This window comes from Osmia lignaria, chromosome 7 (genome assembly GCF_051020975.1).
Source record: "Osmia lignaria lignaria isolate PbOS001 chromosome 7, iyOsmLign1, whole genome shotgun sequence".
Classification (NCBI taxonomy): Eukaryota; Metazoa; Arthropoda; class Insecta; order Hymenoptera; family Megachilidae; genus Osmia; species Osmia lignaria.
In genome coordinates this window covers 4,564,186-4,585,681 of record NC_135038.1, presented here as the reverse complement: position 1 = coordinate 4,585,681, position 21,496 = coordinate 4,564,186, and the positions used below count along the sequence as shown (strand labels likewise).

The 21,496-nt window shown below is 35.3% G+C and overlaps 4 protein-coding genes across 10 annotated transcripts in view; 2 read left to right on the top strand and 2 right to left on the bottom strand.

The window, feature by feature from the left end:
* The window catches only part of Syb (Vesicle-associated membrane protein synaptobrevin), a 32,146-nt gene extending 24,792 nt beyond the window's left edge, over window positions 1-7,354 (bottom strand). Inside the window, exon 1 of the mRNA XM_034336160.2 lies at window positions 7,214-7,354. The gene's annotated coding sequence lies outside the window, so the exon portion shown is untranslated. The remainder of the gene's footprint in view (window positions 1-7,213) is intronic.
* Window positions 218-2,143, bottom strand: Orc4 (origin recognition complex subunit 4). Its single transcript, XM_034336128.2, has 5 exons — window positions 1,795-2,143; window positions 1,394-1,720; window positions 823-1,320; window positions 599-751; window positions 218-526 (listed from the first exon to the last, which is right to left on the bottom strand). Exons 1-5 carry the CDS (start codon window positions 2,008-2,010, stop codon window positions 365-367), a joined length of 1,356 nt encoding a protein of 451 aa, XP_034192019.2. The 5' UTR covers window positions 2,011-2,143; the 3' UTR covers window positions 218-364.
* Window positions 2,303-4,123, top strand: mdlc (RING finger protein mdlc). Its single transcript, XM_034336132.2, has 6 exons — window positions 2,303-2,477; window positions 2,633-2,706; window positions 2,834-3,040; window positions 3,111-3,327; window positions 3,398-3,590; window positions 3,648-4,123. Exons 1-6 carry the CDS (start codon window positions 2,303-2,305, stop codon window positions 3,826-3,828), a joined length of 1,047 nt encoding a protein of 348 aa, XP_034192023.1. The 3' UTR covers window positions 3,829-4,123.
* Window positions 7,257-20,968, top strand: LOC117609582 (synaptic vesicle glycoprotein 2B). Of its 7 annotated transcripts, none has more exons than XR_013062372.1 (17): window positions 7,257-7,523; window positions 8,267-8,414; window positions 8,485-8,665; window positions 8,749-9,070; window positions 9,146-9,304; window positions 9,370-9,458; window positions 9,528-9,692; window positions 9,762-9,881; window positions 9,953-10,336; window positions 10,410-14,900; window positions 14,991-15,265; window positions 15,522-17,872; window positions 17,955-18,320; window positions 18,384-18,673; window positions 18,760-19,076; window positions 20,118-20,367; window positions 20,828-20,967. XR_013062372.1 is itself a non-coding variant. In XM_034336116.2 (10 exons), the coding sequence occupies exons 1-10, from the start codon at window positions 7,257-7,259 to the stop codon at window positions 10,588-10,590; spliced, it is 2,016 nt and encodes a 671-aa protein (XP_034192007.1). In that variant the 3' UTR covers window positions 10,591-15,334. The 7 variants fall into 7 exon arrangements, 1 of the variants encoding a protein (XP_034192007.1); XR_013062373.1 differs by having other exon boundaries at window positions 10,410-15,265; window positions 15,522-15,743; window positions 16,249-17,872; XR_013062371.1 differs by having other exon boundaries at window positions 10,410-15,265; window positions 15,522-16,607; window positions 16,697-17,872.
* Window positions 20,969-21,496: the final 528 nt, after the last annotated feature.

The following is a 21,496-nucleotide window of genomic DNA, read 5'->3' as shown; positions in this document are numbered from 1 at the left end:
TCATCTACCTTAATCAATGTTCTCAAACATCAAAAATCTATTTACAAATTCAACTGTCACGTGTAGTAGTAAATGCAAACAACGATTCTTTGTAAAACTGTCATACCTAAATGCAGTTTTTAAAGAAATACTTTTTTAACTACGAAATTTGCTTATACGTATAATCTTAGTATATGTAGAAGCATATACTCTTGAAATGAACACACATTTACGCTCGAAAAAAATATATATATATCGCATGTAAATAAACATTCTATTCCTCTAATAATTAGTTGTAGCAAAATGGATATTCTAAAATTATAGAAGACTGATGCATTACGAACGCAAAATTTGTTAGTATCTACAACTTTGATAATCATCGTCATTACACGCTAGATAAAGCCCATTGAGAAACTTCTGTTGGCAATCCAGGATAATTTTTCACAGCTTCCATAATCTGTTCTGGTGTGAGTACAAATTTATAATACTGATACTCTTTTTCAACTTTGGAATTCATGCCACCCACTGGCAGTAAGAATTCTAAATTCTAAGAAAATTGTATGCATGACTGATTATTCAAACTTCATAACAAAAGAACAATCCTATTTACAATTCTTACCTTAATGTGTTCAAAAGCTTTCATAATAACGGGCTTCTGAACGCTCTGCATAAAAGAATTCTGATTAACAAATTTAATGTATCTGTTATAAATTGCTTCAAAATTAAATGGCTCCCCATCATAAATCTCTGTTTCGTGTTTCATTGCTATTATCTATAAAATGACAATACAATGAAAATATGTTCTGTTTCAACAGAACCAGAAACAGAAACAAATACACTTACTAAACACATCTCTACAACAGACAATCCCTCGAGCATTAGTACTTTGTCATCCTGAGAAAACATTTTACTTGCTTCTACAAAATCATTCACTTCTAATCTCTGATGTTTTTCTGACAATGTGGAAACCACAACTGCCAAAAAATTTCTAAAGCCTCTCTCACTTATATCTATCTGATACAATCTCTTTAACAAGTTCACCATGGTAGCATTATTAACTAAACTTTTTATATACTCATTCCACATTGATCCAAACTGTGGATCTATTGTACAATCATCGTATTGCTGTTCTATCCTATTTACATTTTCATCATCAGGAAGACTGAGAAGGTGTTGAAATAGCTCTAAACGACTATCAAAGCCAGATGTTGGTTGCTCTGAGGATGATGTATCACCAGGAAATAAAAATATCTGTCTATGAGAAAATCTTGATTTTACCCTCTTTTCTAAAAGCTCTATAACATCCAATCTACAAGTCATTCCTATCACACATATCGGTGCCTAAGAAGGGATAAACTAATTTTATGAAAATACATAAAAGAAATGATAATGCTACATTGCATTAGAAACTTACTTGTGCAGACTGAGCAATATCAAACAGATTATATAACAAAGTTTGGTTGTGATGTTCACAAAACAGATCAAACTCATCCAATATAAAAATAACTGGTTTCGAATGTTTCTTATCCCCTGATTTTAAACATTCAAGTAGGAAACTTAGGTTCTCAGCAAAGGTACCAAAAACTTTGTCACCAACTACATTTTCTAATTGCATTTGACGAGTGGCATCTTTCAATGCCAAACGATCATCAGTATGAACCAAACCATTAAGATTCACTATCAATGCATTTTCCTTGAAACTTTTAATAGAAGACAACTCTTTTAAAACGCTGTTTATCAGCTGGAACAATGAACATCCATAAGAACAAACAATGAAATCATTGTACTCTATTTTAACAGACAAGTTAAACTTACTGTTGTTTTTCCACTACCTCTAGGTCCAATCAACAAAGCGGAATTACTTTCACCCGTATCTACTGTACGCTTTAATAGTTCTAATATATGCAAGCGTTCTTTAACATGATGCCTAAATTTTGTTTCAGGGCACATAATTTTACGTTTCAAATATTTTCTTGTTAACAGAATCATATTATCTTGAAAATCAATTGCCATACTTTTTTTTTTATTCATACTGTTTTTTTTCTGAAACGCGCCAAAAATTTGTTACCGATTTATTTTCAATAACGAATTTGCACTTCTTTATCTATGAAATTATTTCATTTGTGATTCCATTTATATGAATTGGATTTATATGAAATGCAGCGTCTTTGATTAATCAAACGTAACCTATTACTAGTCTTTAGAAAAATGTATGCGATACTTTTAAAACGTACTTGCTCACAAGTTTAATTCACTTGAGTAAATGTAGTATTGATCAATTAAATAGAAGATCAAAATATATATTTCCACCAGTTCTAAATTAATGAAAAAATATTATATCTTGAGATTACAAAAGTGCTGGAACTGGATTGTTTACAAAACAAACATGGAAGACGCAGAACCGAAAACAGACAAGAAGAATTGCACGTTTTTATTTAAAAGAAGGAAAATTCGAAGTACTGCAACCAGGAAACGCAAAGCAACGAGCGACGAAGACGGTACGTGTGTTTGAAAAATTCTAAATTTTCTTCCGTTTCTCTAATAAACTTTAATTTCATTATATAAATTTGATTAGTGTTCTTGATAGGTTATTCATCTATCGAACACACGAATAATAAAGTTTCTTCTTTTTCTATGTTTATTTTTTAAATAGAGAGCAGCGAGGATGAAACAACGGTAGTTAAGAAAGAAAAAAAACAGGATGATCACAATCCTATGAAACAAAGCGTAAGTATTCAAATTATGGGTTATAATATTATTTTTATTAACGAGGAACAAATCTATATTTATATCTGTGAAACAGATGTTAATATAATAAAAGGATGAAACTTTTTGTAAATACAGTATTTTGCAGACTAACACAAGAAGATTGAAAAGTCAGCAGAAAGCTAGCGACAATGATAACAGTGAGGATGAAAGCGTTACAGTTTCTTACAAGAGTAGCAGAACCCCTATGCCAGCTGGACCAAGCGATCAAAGGGCAACAGCAATTTTGGAAACAGAGACAGAAAAGGACAAAGATGCTCAGGCTTTGTTTGAAAAGGCTCAAAAAATAAATGAAGTATGGAAACAATGAAAATAATAATAATAATTGAAAGTACAATAGAATTACACAGCATAATATCTTTTAGGAACTGGAAGGAAAGGAAGATGATAAAATTTACAGGGGTTTGAACAATTATGCTCAATACTATAAAAAGAAAGATACTGCAGCTGGAAATGCTTCCAGTGGTATGGTACGTAAGGGACCAATTCGTGCGCCATCTAATCTAAGAGCAACCGTTAGATGGGATTATCAGCCAGACATATGTAAAGATTACAAGGAAACTGGATTTTGTGGTTTTGGAGGTACTTAATTGGCTAGCGAATGAAATACCGAACAAAGTATCAGAGATAACGAGTGTAATTTCATTTTCAGATAGTTGTAAATTTCTTCACGACCGGTCCGATTATAAATTAGGCTGGCAATTGGAAAGAGAAGCCGCTACAGGAGAATATAATAACAGCGGGGATGAGGATGATAAAAAATACGAAATCGACAGCGACGAAGAAACATTGCCGTTTAAATGTTTCATTTGTCGGAACAGTTTTACCGATCCCGTTATTACAAAGTATGTATAATTTTTCTCAGAGATTCAGCTGTTGATTAATTAACATCTCTGTTTCAGATGTAAACATTATTTTTGTGAAAAATGCGCTTTAGAGCATTACAAAAAAAGCACAAGATGTTATATATGCAATGTACAAACAAACGGTGTATTTAATCCAGCTAAAGAGTTAATTGCACGGACAAGGATGGAAGAGAAAGAAAGAGCCGCGGCAGAAGAAGACGAAGTTTCCGACGAATAATAAAGCGCTTATTTTTCTAACAAACGATAGTATTCCCTATTGAACGTTATAATCGTTTAGACCAGGGATGAGTAATCTTTTTTTACAACGGGTTGCTCATCTCTGGTTTAGACATAAATTTTGACTTTACAGGCCATCAAATTCTATATACACTGAAACTCTTACTTCCTGAATTTGAATACACGCATATTAAAGTCGGCCAAACAATTGTCTATTATCTTTACCCTTATCATTCATTAATTTATTTGTAAATCAGTTGATAAAATAACAACTGTCCAGTGAGAAATAAAGAGAATAAAATATAGAATATTTGAATATGTTGACAATCCTATTCTAACAGAATATTGAAATTTCGAAGATCTCTCCTATGAGCCATTCTACAAACACTCGTCGAGTTTGACGTAGCAAGGGGTCGAGGGGTGATACAGTGGTACTTGCTATATAGGGCGAAGGTGATTCTAACGACTCGTAGTTGTTCCTTCAATCGATACACGCGCACTGTTTGTCTCTTAGTAGCGAAAATGTAAGCGAGCTCGTTGTTTTTCATCAGCATCCGTAGAATATCGCCGTACAAAGTGTTGAAACGCTAGAAAAATCATTCTTTCGCGATAACTAAATATCGTCGATCGATATAAATAGCTGGTGTTTAATAAAACAGTGAAAACTCGGTGGAAAACTCGAGGATTTCCGTATCCGCGCTTTGCCGTCCTTTCATTGATTTCCAAGAAGACATGCCGCGCATCAAAACCCTTTCGGTTTTGACCCGATTGTTGTGCTAGCAGAAACGACATCGTGAAACTGTGCATTCCTATCGAACGATCGCCGAGAGGAGAATTCTAGTGTTTACGATTGAAATAAATGTAAAACTCAAGGCTCGTTCTATGGTAATCACCGGTGGGTCAAAGAAAACCTGGCCATCACGGATGGGGTAACATTGCGTTAACCGTGAGCTGACTTTATAATCGGATTATCATCGTCGCAAAAATTGCTAAAATACACGTTATTTATCATTCAGTTTTAATCGAATAGATTTCGATTCTCACATTCGCCTATCAAATTCTCATCGAACCGATCTCTCAACATAATGTCATCGCGTTATAAAACATGATATGTACGAAGAAGTCGATACGAGGAACAGTAGTAGGTAGTCGAAATACATCAGTTCTAGCAACAGCTGGTACCAAGGTTTGCCATAGTGCAATTAATATGATAAGACAAAGGAGAATTGCATTTCTATCTTGAGGACAACGATATTATTCTACGCGATGCAAGACAATAGCTGTACACCTCGTAACAAGAACCGATAAACTTGTCGAATGCCTTGAATCGAGTAATAATAATTCAGTAAGATCTATAACGAATTTGAACGATCTAACACTTGAAGCCGGAAACGATTATTTGGAAGGTGTTACGTTTCACGGAAATCTATTAACCAGGTAGGATATATGTGTATTTATATGTTCGCATGTTAGGTTATTTTAATACCCTGCGACACCCAGGCCGTTCCATTGAAATCGAGATACATCCATATTACGGCTGACTACGCGATACGCCAGACTGTGTATCTCCTAATTAGTGATAATCACCAATTAAATATGGTTATCATGTGCGCATTACTCTCTGTACGTATCGAGGCGACAGTCATTGCGCACAGAGGTCGGAGTTTCTATACGAATACGTACTGTATGTATACCAGTACATATGTATGAAGTTGAGCAGGGTGGTTAGCGGGAGTCAGAGACCGACGCACCGAACAGCGAACCTCGAAATTTTCTGTTTATGGATCGCATACTTATTTACGGCGTATATTAATTCAACGAGTGCAGCCTTTTGAACGCGTCGCGATACAACCACGTGCCGTTTGTGTTTACCCTCTTGGTATCGTGATTCTATTTGAAATGAAACGGGACAAGTGAACGTAACCAAAGTGTGACCAAATTCGACGGTAATCAGTTGGCTAGAAAATGCGACGCGTCACGGTCCATTAGAAGGGGCTAATTTAGAGTGAAACAGAAGTGTACAGAAACTTGAGTGTTTCATTTTTCCTTTCTTCTTATCGAAAATCGTGGTAATTTAAACAACAAAAGATCAGACGGTACGACATTATCGTTTTTCTTCCGTTAAAACATCTGTTTCGTTTTTATGCAATTCTCGTATATGAATGTATATATGTATACTGTATTTGTATGTCATATCGTGTCACGAAGGTGCTGCTTTATCGCGAAAGTTGACAAATATTTATCGTTCTTGAATATCTGATAATCTTTGCGTCGCAAATTTCCTACTAGTATCGTTTAATATTCAAAGGAAGAATATTTAGTGTTTAATGAGAAACCGACGCGACGCGACGAATGCACAGAGATATATTGTTTCATCGACCGAAAAATCAACTGTGCACACGAGAACAAACGTTACCGTCTACGATATTTTATTCTTCGATCATATCATTTACGTGCCTCAGCAGTGCGATTCGTTGTTCGATCCACACACCGTAGTGCAATCAAGAAAATAATAAATTAATATTCCAGCAAGTTTCAACGATGAAAGTTATTGGTGATTAAATCTATATCTGTAATGAATATTTCAGTTGTTTTCACTCTTGGAATGACTAAAAATAAATACACACTTACGCTAGCCTACGATACGCGCGGTACTTGTCTGTCATATTTTCACTTGAGAATCTCTCACTTTTGACGATCGTAAAAAGCTATCAAGCAGGAAATAAAATAATTTTTTTTACCGAAATAAGTGCGATGGGTCGCGAAAATTCATGTTTTATTATATTTTTAAAAATAAACATGTTATAATCTATAATATGATCAATATGAACATGCGACATCTATGACGCGTATCTGACATATTTTTCACCTGAGAATCTCTCACTTCTGACGTTTGTAAAAAGCTATCAAGCGGGAAATAAAATAATTTTTTTTACTGAAATAAGTGCGATGGGTCGCGAAAATTCATGTTTTATTATATTTTTAAAAATAAACATGTTAAAATCTATAATATGATCAATATGTACATGCGATATCTACGGCACGTGTCTGACATATTTTTTACTTGAGAATTTCTCACTTTTGACGATCGTAAAAAGCTATTAAGCGGGAAATAAAATAATTTTTTTTACCGAAATAAGTGCGATGAGTTGCGAAAATTCATGTTTTATTATATTTTTGAAAATAAACATGTTAAAATCTATAATATGATCAATATGAACATGCAACATTTATGACGCGTATCTGACATATTTTTCACCTGAGAATCTCTCACTTTTGACGATCGTAAAAAGGTAACGAGCGAAAAATATAATACTCTTTCATCTCAAGAAGAGAGTGCAGTTGCCTCTTTTGATATTACGGAGTATAAAATAAAGAGTACTCACGTTTCAAGTCCACTGGTCCTGTTTCAGATGGTTTGTAGCAGTAATGCCCTCGTCGGAGGAGGAAAGTCAGTGGCTCGTTGGCAGCGGGGGTGGTCTCGCATCTTCCGGCGGTGGTACGATATGCGGTACTGGAGAACGTACATTGAACACTAGAGGAGGATTGTACACCGAAGAGATGACGACTCAACCGACAAACGCGAATACCGTAGGTGGGAACACGGCGTCAGCCGATTCCGCCGAGCACGATCTCATCGATTCCACCGGGGATGCTACACTTTTAGCACAATTTCACGAAGACGCCATCAAGCAGGTTCGTTTCTTCTTGTTTCGAATTATTTTGTATACTTTCATCGTTTAAAACCGTTAAAGTCGCGAAAACGAAGGAGCACTCTACGGACATCCACTCTCTTGCACGGTCTCCTACGCAACTAAAAATTTGAATTCTGATTGCTAACTAATGCGACTCTCGAAATGTATCGAACTGTCAATATCGATCGATGATCTTCGAATCGCTTCTAAATCGCGCGAACTAAATCGCGACCAATGAATTTCCTTAAATTTGAATTCTGTATTTACATTGGCTACTGTTATTCTTTTCGACGCATCGAAATGAAATGTATATTGAACTTTGATCAGTTATGTAGAAAACATAACCTATTGTAAATGGCGTCCTTTTTAGCCAAGTTTTCTTTAAGTGTTTAATTGTTTTATCACTGCCAGTGTCATAAATCTTACAGCTTCAGAATGGATCAAGTTTTGGATGAATCTATCGTAAAAACGAAATACGAGTCGCGGGAGATACCTAATTATCTCAATGATTTTCCAGTAAATGTTTCTATTTTCCATAATTTTCTTTGAGGTTAAATTTGTCATTCTAACGCCTTAAATGTATATTACTATATACAATTTGTATTCTTTTAACGAATCATGAATGAATAAATAATAATAAATGACTTGACGTTTATTACTTTGTGTTGTTTTTTCAATAACATGTCTGTGTTCATACATTAGCTGTACATAATAAATTGTTATAAATTGTTAAATATGTTTCAGGCTGGAGTTGGTTACTTCCAAATATTGGCTGCTTTGTGTACAGGCTTGAGTCTTGCAGCAGATACTGTTGAATTTTTTGTTGTACCATATATTTTACCAAGCGCAGAAGTTGAATTATGCATTGAGGACAATGAAAAAGGATGGCTCAGTTAGTTGCTTTTAATATGTTTCATTGGATATCTGTTTTCAAATAATTCTTTCATATTACTGTGTTATAGGTAATATTACTCTGATGGGTCTGGCATTAGGTGGATTATTTTGGGGTGGTTTAGGAGATAGAATTGGAAGACGCAGATCTTTATTATCTGCAATGTCTGTTCATGCTCTGTTTAGTAGCGTTGCTACCTTTATGCCAACTTATGGCACATTTATGACTGCTAGATTTTGCTCTGCAATTGGGTAGGAAACATTTTTCTTTCTTTATCTCCTTTACAAATACATTATACAAACATATATAAAATAAATGTATGTGAAAATTACAGAGTAGGAGGAACCTTACCACTAGCATTTACATATCTAGCAGAATGCTGTCCAAGATTAAGCAGAAGTAGATGGGTTGGTTTATTAGTAGCAGCAGGAGCATTAGGAGGAGTATATGCAGCTCTTTTAGCATGGGTTGTTGTTCCTACAACTGGAGAAATGGTTGTTCTTGAAAATAAAGAGCATTTCAGTGCTTGGCACCGCTTCCTCTTACTTTGCAGCTTACCCGCGTTATGTTCTACCGTTGGACTAATTTTTTTGCCAGAAAGTCCAAGATACTTAGTGGAAGTAGGCAGAGATGTGGAAGCAATGATGGTTTATCAGGTATTCCCTCTAACTCTAGCTATATTTTAAATATAAGTATGAAAGTTTTATGTTCACATTAATGCATCCCTGCAGAAAATATACAAGAAAAATAACGCACGAAAGGGTGCAACAGGTGCACAATATCAACTTTCTGAATTAGAGCTTCCTACTAAAAGGCCTCGCGGTTTGGCACCTCCATCTCCTACTAATCACACTAGCGTTTTGGCTGATATCATTTATTCTATTGAAATGGTAAGGAGTAAATATATTTTGTTTTATATTTCAATAATAATATTTAATTATGATTGAATTTGTAGTTTTGGAATTCTTTCTTGGAACTATTTGTATCCCCCCATTTGCGTGTCACGATAGTGCTTATAATTATTTGGTCGACTGTGTCATTTGGGTATGTATTTTTACGGAATCATTTCGATAATTTATTGTTTAACGATGTAACCTTTTCATTCTCTTTCAGGTTATATGGTCTTATGGTATGGTGTCCTGAATACCTCAAACTTTTACGCGCTACAGAGTATAAAGCTCACACTGTACATATTTCTGGGAAAGAATATAAAGGAAAAACATTCAGTGGTTCTTTAGAAAATTGTCAATACAGAGATTCAATCTTTTTGAATTGCAAGTAAGTAAATATTTAAATAGTAATGTAAAACGACGTAAGATCGATTTTATATCAAATTCGTGTTTTCAGATTCACGAAAATGGTATTTAGCCACGTAGATTTCGACAACTGTACTTTCCAATCGGTAGAATTTAGTAGCATTAAGTCCAGTAAAACCCACTTTACAGACAGCGTTATTGTATATTCGAAGTACGTATATGAAATAGTAATTACCAGCGTGTCTTTTCGTAGATTGCATTCTTATTACTTATTATTTATAGATTTGTGGATACGGATTTATCTGCACAAGTCTTTAAGAGATGTAGATTGGAAAATAATACGGAATTAAGTCTAAGTGGACCGTGTCCGACTCTTGATTTGGATTACAATATTTATATAGAAGAAGCGCTACATGGTCATCTTGTTGCTCAATTGGCTTTTGTGCCTGCTGCTGCTTTGGCAGGACTAGCACTCACTGTACTTCAGCGGCCAAAAGTGATTGGTATTTCATTGTTTTCCTCTTCGGTTGCTGCCCTGTGTTTGATTCTAGTGGGTACAAATAGTTCGGCAGTACTTGGGTTTGAAGGTGGTTTTGTAGCAGTTTTTGCCGTTGCTTGGACATCGCTTACACTGGTTACAATTGAGAGCTTCCCCACTCATTTAAGGTAAATATCATTTCGTTAAAGAGAACTCATTTGTAAATGTAAAATGTGATATTAAATATTTGTATCTTCATAGGTGTACTGGTTTTGGGTTTATAGCGGCGGCTATAAGAATATGTGGTTTAATAGGAACAACAACTTATAAAACTTTAGTTGGCGCACCTTTGATCGCGCCTGCACTGCTAACCGCGTTACCGCTGTTGATAGCCAGCGTCGTAACATTCAAATTGCCTCATACTCATACGGTTTTCTTATAAAGATATTCCGAGTAAGTGAAAGAAAAGAAGCAAAGATGTCGCAAAAAAGACATTTCCAATTTATATTTTAATGGATCAATCACGAGCTGTGCTGATGTTTTTACTCGATATTCTTATGACACGAACAAGAAGTTCGAGGAATCGATTTTTATAAAAAAGATTTGAATGAAAATTGTAAGTGGTGTTTTGGACAAATGCGAATTTTCATAGTTGCAAATTCAACAAAGAAAGGTTATATTCTGCATTGGAAGCGTGACATTATACAAAGTGGCATATCTTAAACTGATAAATGGGATGATAAACCGTGAAGAAATTGAAGTAGTTAAAGCGCACAGAGATTAAACAGTCATCGTCTGATACGCTAGAATATGGAATTTCTACAAAATTTTAATACATTTGTTTCAAGTATCAACGAAGATCGTTGTTATTAGCAGGAAAATTTTAAAATGGACGAAAGACATATAGGAATTCAACGTTTGAATCAAATTACTAAACTTATATGTACGATTTAGAGATCTTATTCCAGCTAACTTCGACTTCAAATACTGAAGTCATTATATGACTCGTTTTTGACAGAGAAACGTTGCAAAATACATATACATGTTTATAATGCTATTTTAATAGGATAATAGCAATGAAAAGTGTCAATTTTAATAAATATTGACTGGGTGAATCTTTTCATCTATGTAATAAGGTGTTACGACAACAAAATGACTAAAACTCTAAAAACTTTGTTTATCAAAGACGCATTTGAATATCCGTAATAGAAAATATGGAATGTTGTTTATAGCGTATAGATGTTTCTTTTTTTTGTTCATAGTTAATCTAGAAAAGTTATGCATGATCCTAAAATTACTATATTTCAAACAAATCGATTAAGAAAGTTTGCCAAGGACAGTATAATGGAAACTTTTGTATTTACAAACGCTACGTACGCTTTCGCAAGAAAAATCAAGTAGACATTCTAGGGGGAAATAAATAAGAGTATTCGGTATCAAGTAATAGCGTGCTCTTTTTACCACGAGACGAAAGTAATTGAGTAAAAATATATTTACTACTTTTGCTTTTTAACAATTTACTAGCTTGCAATTCACTCCAGATACTAGACTCTGATAATCAAGAGGCATTATTCATGTAATGAGAAGTATAAATGCTGCCGTATGAATCCTAAATTTCCAGCTAAAGACTTGGAACCGAAAATATAGAAGCGTAAGCTTTGTTTATAATATTATAAATCCAAGAGATTATCGCCTCTAGTCAAGTTTCAATCATCTTTAAGCTTACAATGCGATAAACTTCAAAAATGCGTTAAGCTTTCTGATACTTGTAAACGATCTAAGACGTTATTTTCTACAAGATCAAGAGGATATATATCGCATTGTCATTTTACTGTAAAAATTGCTATTACATTTATGAAAATTTTGCTAGAATTTTACTGTCGTTGTGAGTAAAGAAAAGAACATCACGATGGCATGCCAAAGTTGGAAAAAAGTACTGGTTCCTCAGAACAAATAACTATTTCTAGGCAATAAGAACGTAAAATAAGTTTTATGACATGATTATTGAAATATCTCATTCTTATTGAAACTTAAAAATATATTACTACTCGTAAGTATTTAAGCAAATTTCTTAGCAAAGTAAAAAAAAGAGAAAACGACAAACAGTTGTTGGCAAACTTAATCACATAAAAATCTACGTCCCATGGTTAGTGAATTTTTCATATCAAGTTGTTGGCATCTAGTTTTAAAAAATATTAATGTTATAAACCAAGTTCTTTATGTCATTTGAAAGAAGTAGAAACGAATCCAAAATATTCCATCGGTCGCATAAGTTTTTCTAGTCTGATTCAATCTTTTTCCTTTCTCTTTTGTTGTATCATGAAACTGCAGTAACAGTCTGATTATTTTAATGACAAAAATATTACTTATTCCTACTTCTACAAACTGTAATCGAGAACTTGGTAGTGAAACAAGCCTGTGCTGGCGTTATAATTAAGAAAGAATGTAAAATAACGTGTAACGATTTTCGATAGATGCAAGTCCAAATTTGTAGTAAGATGAAATCCTTATTTCAGGCTTACTTGGAATTGGGACCACAAAATAGAAAAATTCATATATGTACTTAATTGGAACACAGTCAAAAAAGGACTTACTTCTCAAATAATACTTCTATTAATTGATAAAGCAATTATTGATGAAATTTCTGTTTAATATAGGTCGCCGGCACACGTAGTTCCACACTAGTAAATCGTTGCTACAGCATTAAAATCTTCGTCGCCCGTAGATGATATACTTTACTCGACATATCACATATGAGCAAGCATTCTAGATTCGTAGAATTTAATTAGATTATTGACTAAACATACGTAGAAATATGTACCAGGAATCATAAGAAGGTAAAGTCCGGAATCAGTAAAATAAAAGTGTGCGTGTGCAGAAGAATTACTTAGTTATACAAAGCTTTTTGGTAAATTCAGTTAATCGAACATGATAAATATTTTGGTTGTACACGGATTGATTATCAGCGGATCAAGCGATAGAAATGTAGTAGATAAATAATATGTTAATGAGATAAAAAAAAATACTCACAGATATTCGTCGATTAACGTTCTGTGCAATATTATATTTTTAAGCATAAATATTATTTTTATGTTGAAGAACAAACGTACAAGTGTACGAAGTGTTCTTCTTTTATTAAAAACTGACTGTACGTAATTGCTCAGATGATAGTAACTAAATTATTCCAAATAATTAGGCGATCATTTATTCAGATATTTTGATATTTAGTCTTTGATATTTAATAAGGTAATTAATTATTTAAAAACTAAAACACTACAGACAGTGTATAAGAAACATATCTTAATTATTTTGCGTAATATATTTTATACAGACTGAAGATACAGATTGGTTGATAATCACCGTGTTTTTTTTTTTTTTTTTTTTTTTTGTAGAGACTGCTTTTTATCTGCAATAAATCTGTAATATTTAAATACCTTTGAGAACAGAATTGGTTAATTTGTATTATAGCAATATGTATGTAAAAAATTGTTGAAACGATTGCGATTATAGTTTTAGATATACGTTTATCTTGCAATACTTTTAAATCATTTATTCTATAACAATATCTGTATACAGAGTGTTCGGCTACCGGATGGGATGGTAGGTGGGGTGATTCTGAACAATTTTTTCCTTCACTAAAATGCTTGTTAAGGCTTAGTTCTTGAATTATTAATGGAAAACTAAGTGGTTCAGAATCACCTCAGTTACCAGCACCCTTTGAAAGGGTGCCCTGTCGCAGCCGAATACTTTGTATAATTTTTAAGGAAAATCTACAAGCTCTTGCAAGTTTTATAGCAATATGTAGTAACTTATTCGTAATATTAATTATCATATTGTTGTTAATGTCGTGTACTGATATTCTCAACAAAAATCAATCTTTCGAAAAGTTATTTAAAATTTTATTTAGAATATCGAAAACATCAAATTATTTGAGAGTATTGAAATATTTTGTTTTATACTGTCGACGAGCATAGGAATATTTAGGGTCAATTAAAAGAAAAAGCTTCATGAAACAATGAGATTAAAAAAACTGTGTAGCACATCGCTATAAACAGTAGTAATTTGAGAATGTAAACGGATGACCTGCATAGATATTATGTATGTATTTTCCAATTATGTACGTATTTTTATTCCGTTGTAATGATACCGATTAATTGGAAAATCTATATTCGTGATATTTTTTTACATATTTACTCTTTTATATTAGGAAAATATGTGCTTTAAACGATATAATTACCTACGATCACTTATTTGTATTCAATGCTACATTATATTTTACATATTTTTCGTATAGTTGTGATTAAGAAGAAAATTAGAATTTAATTTCTTTGTGTATTTCACTAAAAACATGCAAGAATAATTTTAACGACAGTCGATTGCAGATGTAACGAACATTTAAGCTAAATAACAGAATGTACGAGTGGAATAAACAAGATAAATTTATTATGTCTAAAACATATCTGTTTTTAACATGCAGTTTCGTTAAAATGTTTGAATTTGAATTATAAAAATATCAGCGGGAAGTTTGAACATGGTTTCCCACCACTTTTCATTGGTGGATAAAGAAGATTCATGACGTCGATAAACGAATAGATCTTGTTATCGATTGCAAACTTTAAAGGAAACTATTTATCGATAAATTCTAAACAACAATTTTCTAATTCCCTCTTCAAACGTAATCGAAGAAATGCGTTTATAATTCGATGATGAGGATCCTCCAACAAATGTGGTAAATGCGTCATTTTTGATAAGGTACGAATAACATGGATAGTTATTTTTCTTACAATAATTGATAACATTTACATGATAATGTGTAACACTTAATAATTGGTAACATATTAGATAGAAGCCGAATAATTCATTATACGAATGTGCAGTTTAAGATTGTATGAAAAAGCATCGTATCTATCTACAATATTCCCTCAATTCTTCTAACCCATGATTGACCTTGAGCTTGACCTTGGGTGTGTTCTCGACCTACGAAGACGAACGTGTCGAACGAGCCCTGACCTAACCTATTCTAGGCTATGTCTCCGTTCTCCGTATACAGACAAAGCCTAGGAGAGGCTAAATCAAGTTACTCCGTTTCACAGAAATTAATATCACACTGTCATCTTGTAAGTATTTTCAGTGTAAATTTGACTCATTTGCTTTTCCATCTATTTATATTAGACGCTACGTATGTACTAAAAAGATATGCATTAAATTATGTATTCAAAGAAAATTCTTTTTTTTTTGTTAATGCATAAATATTATACAGTTCCGATTACTTTGCATTTTCCAACATATTATCAATTTTTATTTAACTGTCACATTATCAAACGTTGGTTTTACCAAAATTGGAATACTTAACAATCTTTTTGTAAATTGTAGATAACCGAAAGAAGTTAATTTTATATTCAAAACGTGACCAAGCGATGGCCGACGTAAGAAATGAAAGGCAAGTGTGCAACGTAGCCAACCGACGAAGAAGAGGAAGAAAAAAAGAGCCAGTCGTGTCGGTACACGCATTTTTTCGAGGAAGCTCTTTTTACGGCAATGGCCCGCACGGCACAAAGAAAGCGTGTCACGCCTAAAAATACGCGAAGCACGCAGGTAGATGTGAAAAGGTCGTAGGGGCCGGGAGAGAGAACAAAAAAAGAAGAGAAGAAAAAAAAAACAGAAAAAGAAGGCAAAGGAATTGCACAAGAGCAGCGATTTGGTATTCAAATCGCTAGGCATGTTCCCGCCTCTCTCGCAGCGCAGGTCCTCCTCTCGTAGTAGTTATACGAAGGTCTCTTCGTTTAAGTGTTTTCTCTTCTTGTTCTTCTTTCTTCTCCTCCTTTTCATGCTTCTCCTCGTTATTCTGTTAAACCTCCTCCTAACACCGAATCTTTTCTACCGGTTGCACTTTTTGCTTCATCAATTTCCATTGTTTTATATTAAATCATTCTTTTTTTTTTACATTATTGCGCTTTATTGCAATCATTGTCTTATTTTTTTTTAAGTTATATACATTTAAACACAGAAAGAAACAAAGTTTAATCAGTCACTTTGTTAGATTATTGATTTTGAAGAAACGTTTGTTCGCATTAATATTGAATTACTCGTTCACTTGCAGAGAAACGTCTATATGGAGACGAATATAAAGGCTTGCTTGAGAAATTTCAACGCGGCCACTGGCAGCAGAGGCGTGGAGACTTCAACGACCGCACGTGCGATATCCGAGTGGCGCAGTTACATAAACGGAACCATCGAGAGAGGCTCCGGTGATTTCGTATTTCCGAGTGGCTCGCTTTCTCTCTCGTAACTATGAAATGAAGCCGTCGTTTCATCGTTCAAGAAAAGAACGAGCTCTATCCAACTCGCTGCTTCGTCACGATCGCTGAACCGGATCCTGAGCGTTCACCAAGGGAAAACCGTATCAGATCGATGTCACCGTTTACCTGGAACGAACTGTTTATGTCTGCTCACCGTTCGGTAAGCTGATGAATATTAACGCGTTAACTATACTTCAGCAACCATGATGGTTTATTACACGCATTCAATATTTATATAAAATCCAACAGAATCATCAATTTGCCATGTTCGATGACGAAGATCGAATCACGGTACCAAGTATGAACCGTGTGTATCGTCGCACCTCACTCGATAGAAATCTTGGTCACAGAAGAAGAACGCGGAATTCGAAGGCAACCGGTGCGTCGAGGCAGATCCACGCGACGAAATCATCAGGATGGCACACCGAAATCACGTGTCCGTGGAAAAAAGCAAAATGTAAGAAGCGGGTAAGAAAGTCGGCGATCGGTATACGTGGCACCGGATTGGCCGCCGGTGGCATACCCCGACGACACGCACGGTGTGCGCGCACATCGGCAACCTGTGCACCCACTAACCACTAACCACCGAACCACGGGAGGCTAAGGTGTGCGCGCGCCAGGATAATATATGTATCTACGTGCGTTAACCACGTGAGAGCGGCCAGCATCTTTCCACGGGCCTCTTTGGTGGGGACTTAACCTATGGACTGCTCTCTCTATCTCTCCCTCCTTCTGCTGCTCTGTCTTTCTTTTATGCGAACCTTGAATTCCCGGGAAATTCGCTAAAATCTTTGTATCAACGAATTTCAACGTTTAACTCTTTATTCGGGCAGAGAAGAAGGAGGAGGAGATTTTCTCCCGGAAACGAAGGGCAACCAAGTCCGCAAATTATACTTCCCTTATCTCGAACTGATCGATCTATAAACGGAGGACCGTTTTTAATTTCGTATCAAATCTAAATCGCATTGGTGTCATATTTATTTCAACGTATGTTCATTTTCGTTACGCGATCAGCGTTACTTTTTTTTTTTTATATCTACATCGTTGCGCTACCATTTACTCCGGTATGGTAGTTAGCGTCGGTGTCTCATTCGCCAAGATAGGCGCCTACTTTTTTATTCGCCACCCTGTAGACGACGAGTTCTCACTCAACATTCCCGGCAATCTCTGATCGACGAGTTTTTATGAAGGTCGTACGAACTACGTGAGCCTACCCACTTACCCAGCTGCATCGCTAATGTATGTGTTTATGCTATTTGTGGCTGTGCACGAAAACTGCATCAGCATTACGCATGTTCTATATAAAAATGAATTATGCATGATTGCAACAACTATGGACAAAAATGATTTTGTATAGTTTAAGAAGATGGAAAAAATTAACAAACTTAAGCGCCAGGAAAGTTAAACGATCTCGTTTGTTTAAAGGTATAATTTGTGCAAATTATTTACATCATTTTTAATTACTCATAGTTCAGTGAACATTCTCTAATGTCTGTATTCTTTTTAGCTAATATCCTGTTATCATTCACGTATCTGTATGCATGTTTTGCAATGTATGCTTGAAAATTGTGTGCAGTTAAAAAAAAATCAAATTTTCTACGAAATGATAGGAATAAAAGGAAGGTTAAGCGAAGCATGGAGCCAAGGTCATTGTATAACTACGATCGTATCTCGACGGCTGTGGGTGGTCTATGAGATTTTTTGAAACCATGACAACCTTCTGAGAACGCTAAACCTTGATATGCTTAATACTCTAGGAAGAACGAACATTTTGGTGGAATTATTAATTTTTAATGACAGTACAAGAAAATATCGGATGACTTGCATAATTAATTGGATAATTACATTCGTTCCAGGGATAGCCGTTTCAAAGGTTGGGCCATTCAAACGGGTTACGATGTTTCACCTTTTATTTATTTTTTTCTTTTACATGTAGCACACCAGTGTGCAATCAGCGTGAGGCTTTATTTCGCAATTGGTGGCCAGTATTCCGAATTCTCATTTGCAACTTCGAAGATGAAGATGGCGGCAGACTACGATAATTTATTAACTAGTCTGGCAAGTCAAACCTGTTGGTTCCCCGCGGACGTGTTTTGCTGTTCGTGTCCGAACGCGAAGAACTGGTGTCCTTTGATATCTTTCTACAGAAAATTGTCTCTTAATTCTACGTCCTTTAAGGATCTTTTCCTTCCATGGACATCCCACTTCAGTTGTCATTCATTAGAGGTTTCGTATGCCTTTTACCATTTATTTGGTAATTTAATATTTTGTCATTTTGAAATAACAATTTTTTATTGTGTTTTCATGTTCAGCGCTGCTTTATTCCGTGAATTAAGGAAGCAACATGTTTTTGAACGTAAAATCGGGATACAGAAGACGGAAAACAAGTTGCAAAAGTAGTCGAGGCGAATGTAGCTTTCCGCAAGTTGTTCGTTCTCAGGTCACGTCCCGATGCGTGTCCCTTAATGTAACAGAAGAGCGTAAGATATAATTTTCAGACGTTTATTTGGATTCCATGGATTCTTCTGTTGTGCTCTCGGCTCTTAACGGTTTGACATTGTGCCGGTACTGTGATTCGCGATGGCGAACAGCCAGCGGGTAGGAAATTCTCCAACAGTGACGTAAAAAGGTAGCGCTCAGGGGCATTTCTTTAACACGGCGCCACCCATACGTGGATCTCTTTTATAGTTGTACGAATCAAAACAGAACTGGCTTATCTTGCTGTTGCGACTTTATTTCCTTGCGTTTCAGCAGCTTTATAATTGGAACATTGGATGCATACACAAAATGGTATCATAAAAGAATATTATCCTAATGTGAATGAAATTCCCATAGTTTGAAATTTGTACATCTGGTAAATGAGTGATGAAAATTGATATGCTTCGATGCTCCAATTAGAACACGGTCCCTGCAGATATGTTAATCTGGCAAAAGCATCTGCATTTAAATCGTGTTTGTCTGAAAGGTTGCTACGTATGCCGGTGACCCTGACATTTACACTGATGCATTTCATGTGTGTTGTTCGTACGTTGAGCACATTAAGTGGTACTCACATCGACATGCTCTGTCGACAACACCGCTTAACAAATGAGTCTGTCTCTTGTATAATGTCGTATGTCTAATTTCAATGCGGCCAACAACTACAATATTTTTATATATTTTCCCTCTTGGACACGCGATAATCGCCGCGATAAATAATATCGATACGAGCACGCTTATTATCAGAGTGTCGTGTAATTCAGAAGCTACCGAACTTTCCTGCCCGTATTTAATAACGAGACGCTTTCGAAAGAAAAGGAAGAATGAGAAAAATGGGACGATCCCCTTGGCGTCGATGCGTTCGTGTTTGCAAATCCGCGTCGGTATATTGACATCCTTCGGGCGCGTAACAAAAACGACAAAGAAAATCTGTTTAACGTACAAATATTGAGCGACTACTAGATTCCTCTTGCTTCGTACAACACTTGTGAAAATAACGCGTAAGACGACCAGTACATTGGCGAGGGATGAGCGGCAAGCGCTCAATTATGAACGCTAAAACTGTGCAACGTGTACATTGAAAAGCGTTCCTCTGTCATTGTATTCTTAGTCGCCAGAGTTTATCTATATAGTAGAGAATTGATTGTTCAGAAGAATATGGTTTTTAACAATTTTTTTTTTCTTTTTACAGAAAAGTGAGTCGAGCGATTGTTCGTTGGAATGAAATGCAAATAGTCTGTACAATGGATACTGCTGTAAAATATATTTAAAAAGAGCACCCTGGGCTGCTGCAATCTCCTTTTGGATAATAAGATCGAACATCTAAAAATAAACGGTTCATACGGACCATATGTGAACGGCTATGTACGAACGGCATGGTACCAAAAATTTACGACAGCCTACGGTACCAGGATTTTATTAAGATTGGCGCCTCGAGGAATGCAAGTTTAACGGGCCGTCGTGGCCCAACCTTCTTCTTCTTCTTCTTCTTCTTCTTCTTCTTCTTCTTCTTCTTCTTCATCTTCTTCTTCTTCTTCTTCTTCTTCTTCTTCTTCTTCTTCTTCTTCCTCTTCTTTTTCTTCAACTTTATCTTCCTTCTCATTTTTCTATTTCTTCTCGACAAACGTCTTTTCGATCTGTTTGCTCGCACTTGTGTGTACTTACACGCTGATGCCGATCATTTTGCATTTAAAGGAAACAAAAAATTACCGTTTCGATAAAGCAAAAAGCATTTTTATTGCAAATCCAACTATAAATCAAACAAAAAGCAATCGTATAAGATAAATTTATATTTTTATCACATGAGATATCATTTTGAACGTATAGAGATTTTTAGAAATACAGTTTAATTGTTTTTAAAACGCTGATCGCTCGATTAATCAAGTGTATCGTTACTTGCAGCATTTCCCTTCGATACGATGAGTAACAACGCCGAGACCTTCGGCGATCGTAGATGAAGCGTGAAGATGTATAAACTGCATTGTCGAAGGTTGTCCAGCAAGGTCGCGGGTTCCTCTACACATTGATGACTACAGAACAGAGATGAACAAAGTGTAAGGATAATGAGATTTCATTATGCTTTTGCTTCATTCTTGCTTTATATTTCTAGTGTGAAATAATTTTAAACTAGTCTTAATAATTATTTTACAGAAATTTTGAATCAAGCAACTAACAAAATTGAAACATCTGCGATATTCGCACTAAAGGGTATATCTACGCTTAACAAAAGAACCGACAATCCTTTCTGTTACTCATGTCGAGTCAATTCGCTCGATAAATCCTAGCTAATTCGAGCGCAGCACTCGCGAGCTCATAAACGTGGGCGTGAACTTTTCAATAAAGCCAGTCTCTCGCGGATGCTTGAACGCGTATATCGGGATCAATGACACGCCCGCAGATTCCCGAGGTATCCTCTACGAAAGTACGTAGAGGCATCCTGTAGAATTCCAACCACCTTCCTCGACTTCACAGCAGGACCTACTGGTTTCTATTTATATACTGCGCGAGACCTTGTAGCTTAGAGCTCGCGCGCTTACGAACTCGGTTCCGGACCTGTTCAAAGCGCTGTTA

Coding starts and splice junctions, on each gene's coding strand:
- Orc4 (XM_034336128.2), bottom strand. CDS start 2,010: ATGAATAAAAAAAAAAGTATGGCAATTGATTTTCAAGATAATATGATT. Junction 1,321..1,393: donor ATATTGCTCAGTCTGCACAA/GTAAGTTTCTAA, acceptor ATCCCTTCTTAG/GCACCGATATGTGTGATAGG. Junction 527..598: donor AAGCTTTTGAACACATTAAG/GTAAGAATTGTA, acceptor CAATTTTCTTAG/AATTTAGAATTCTTACTGCC.
- mdlc (XM_034336132.2), top strand. CDS start 2,303: ATGAAAAAATATTATATCTTGAGATTACAAAAGTGCTGGAACTGGATT. Junction 2,707..2,833: donor ACAATCCTATGAAACAAAGC/GTAAGTATTCAA, acceptor AGTATTTTGCAG/ACTAACACAAGAAGATTGAA. Junction 3,591..3,647: donor ACCGATCCCGTTATTACAAA/GTATGTATAATT, acceptor TCTCTGTTTCAG/ATGTAAACATTATTTTTGTG.
- LOC117609582 (XM_034336116.2), top strand. CDS start 7,257: ATGCCCTCGTCGGAGGAGGAAAGTCAGTGGCTCGTTGGCAGCGGGGGT. Junction 8,415..8,484: donor CAATGAAAAAGGATGGCTCA/GTTAGTTGCTTT, acceptor ACTGTGTTATAG/GTAATATTACTCTGATGGGT. Junction 10,337..10,409: donor AGCTTCCCCACTCATTTAAG/GTAAATATCATT, acceptor GTATCTTCATAG/GTGTACTGGTTTTGGGTTTA.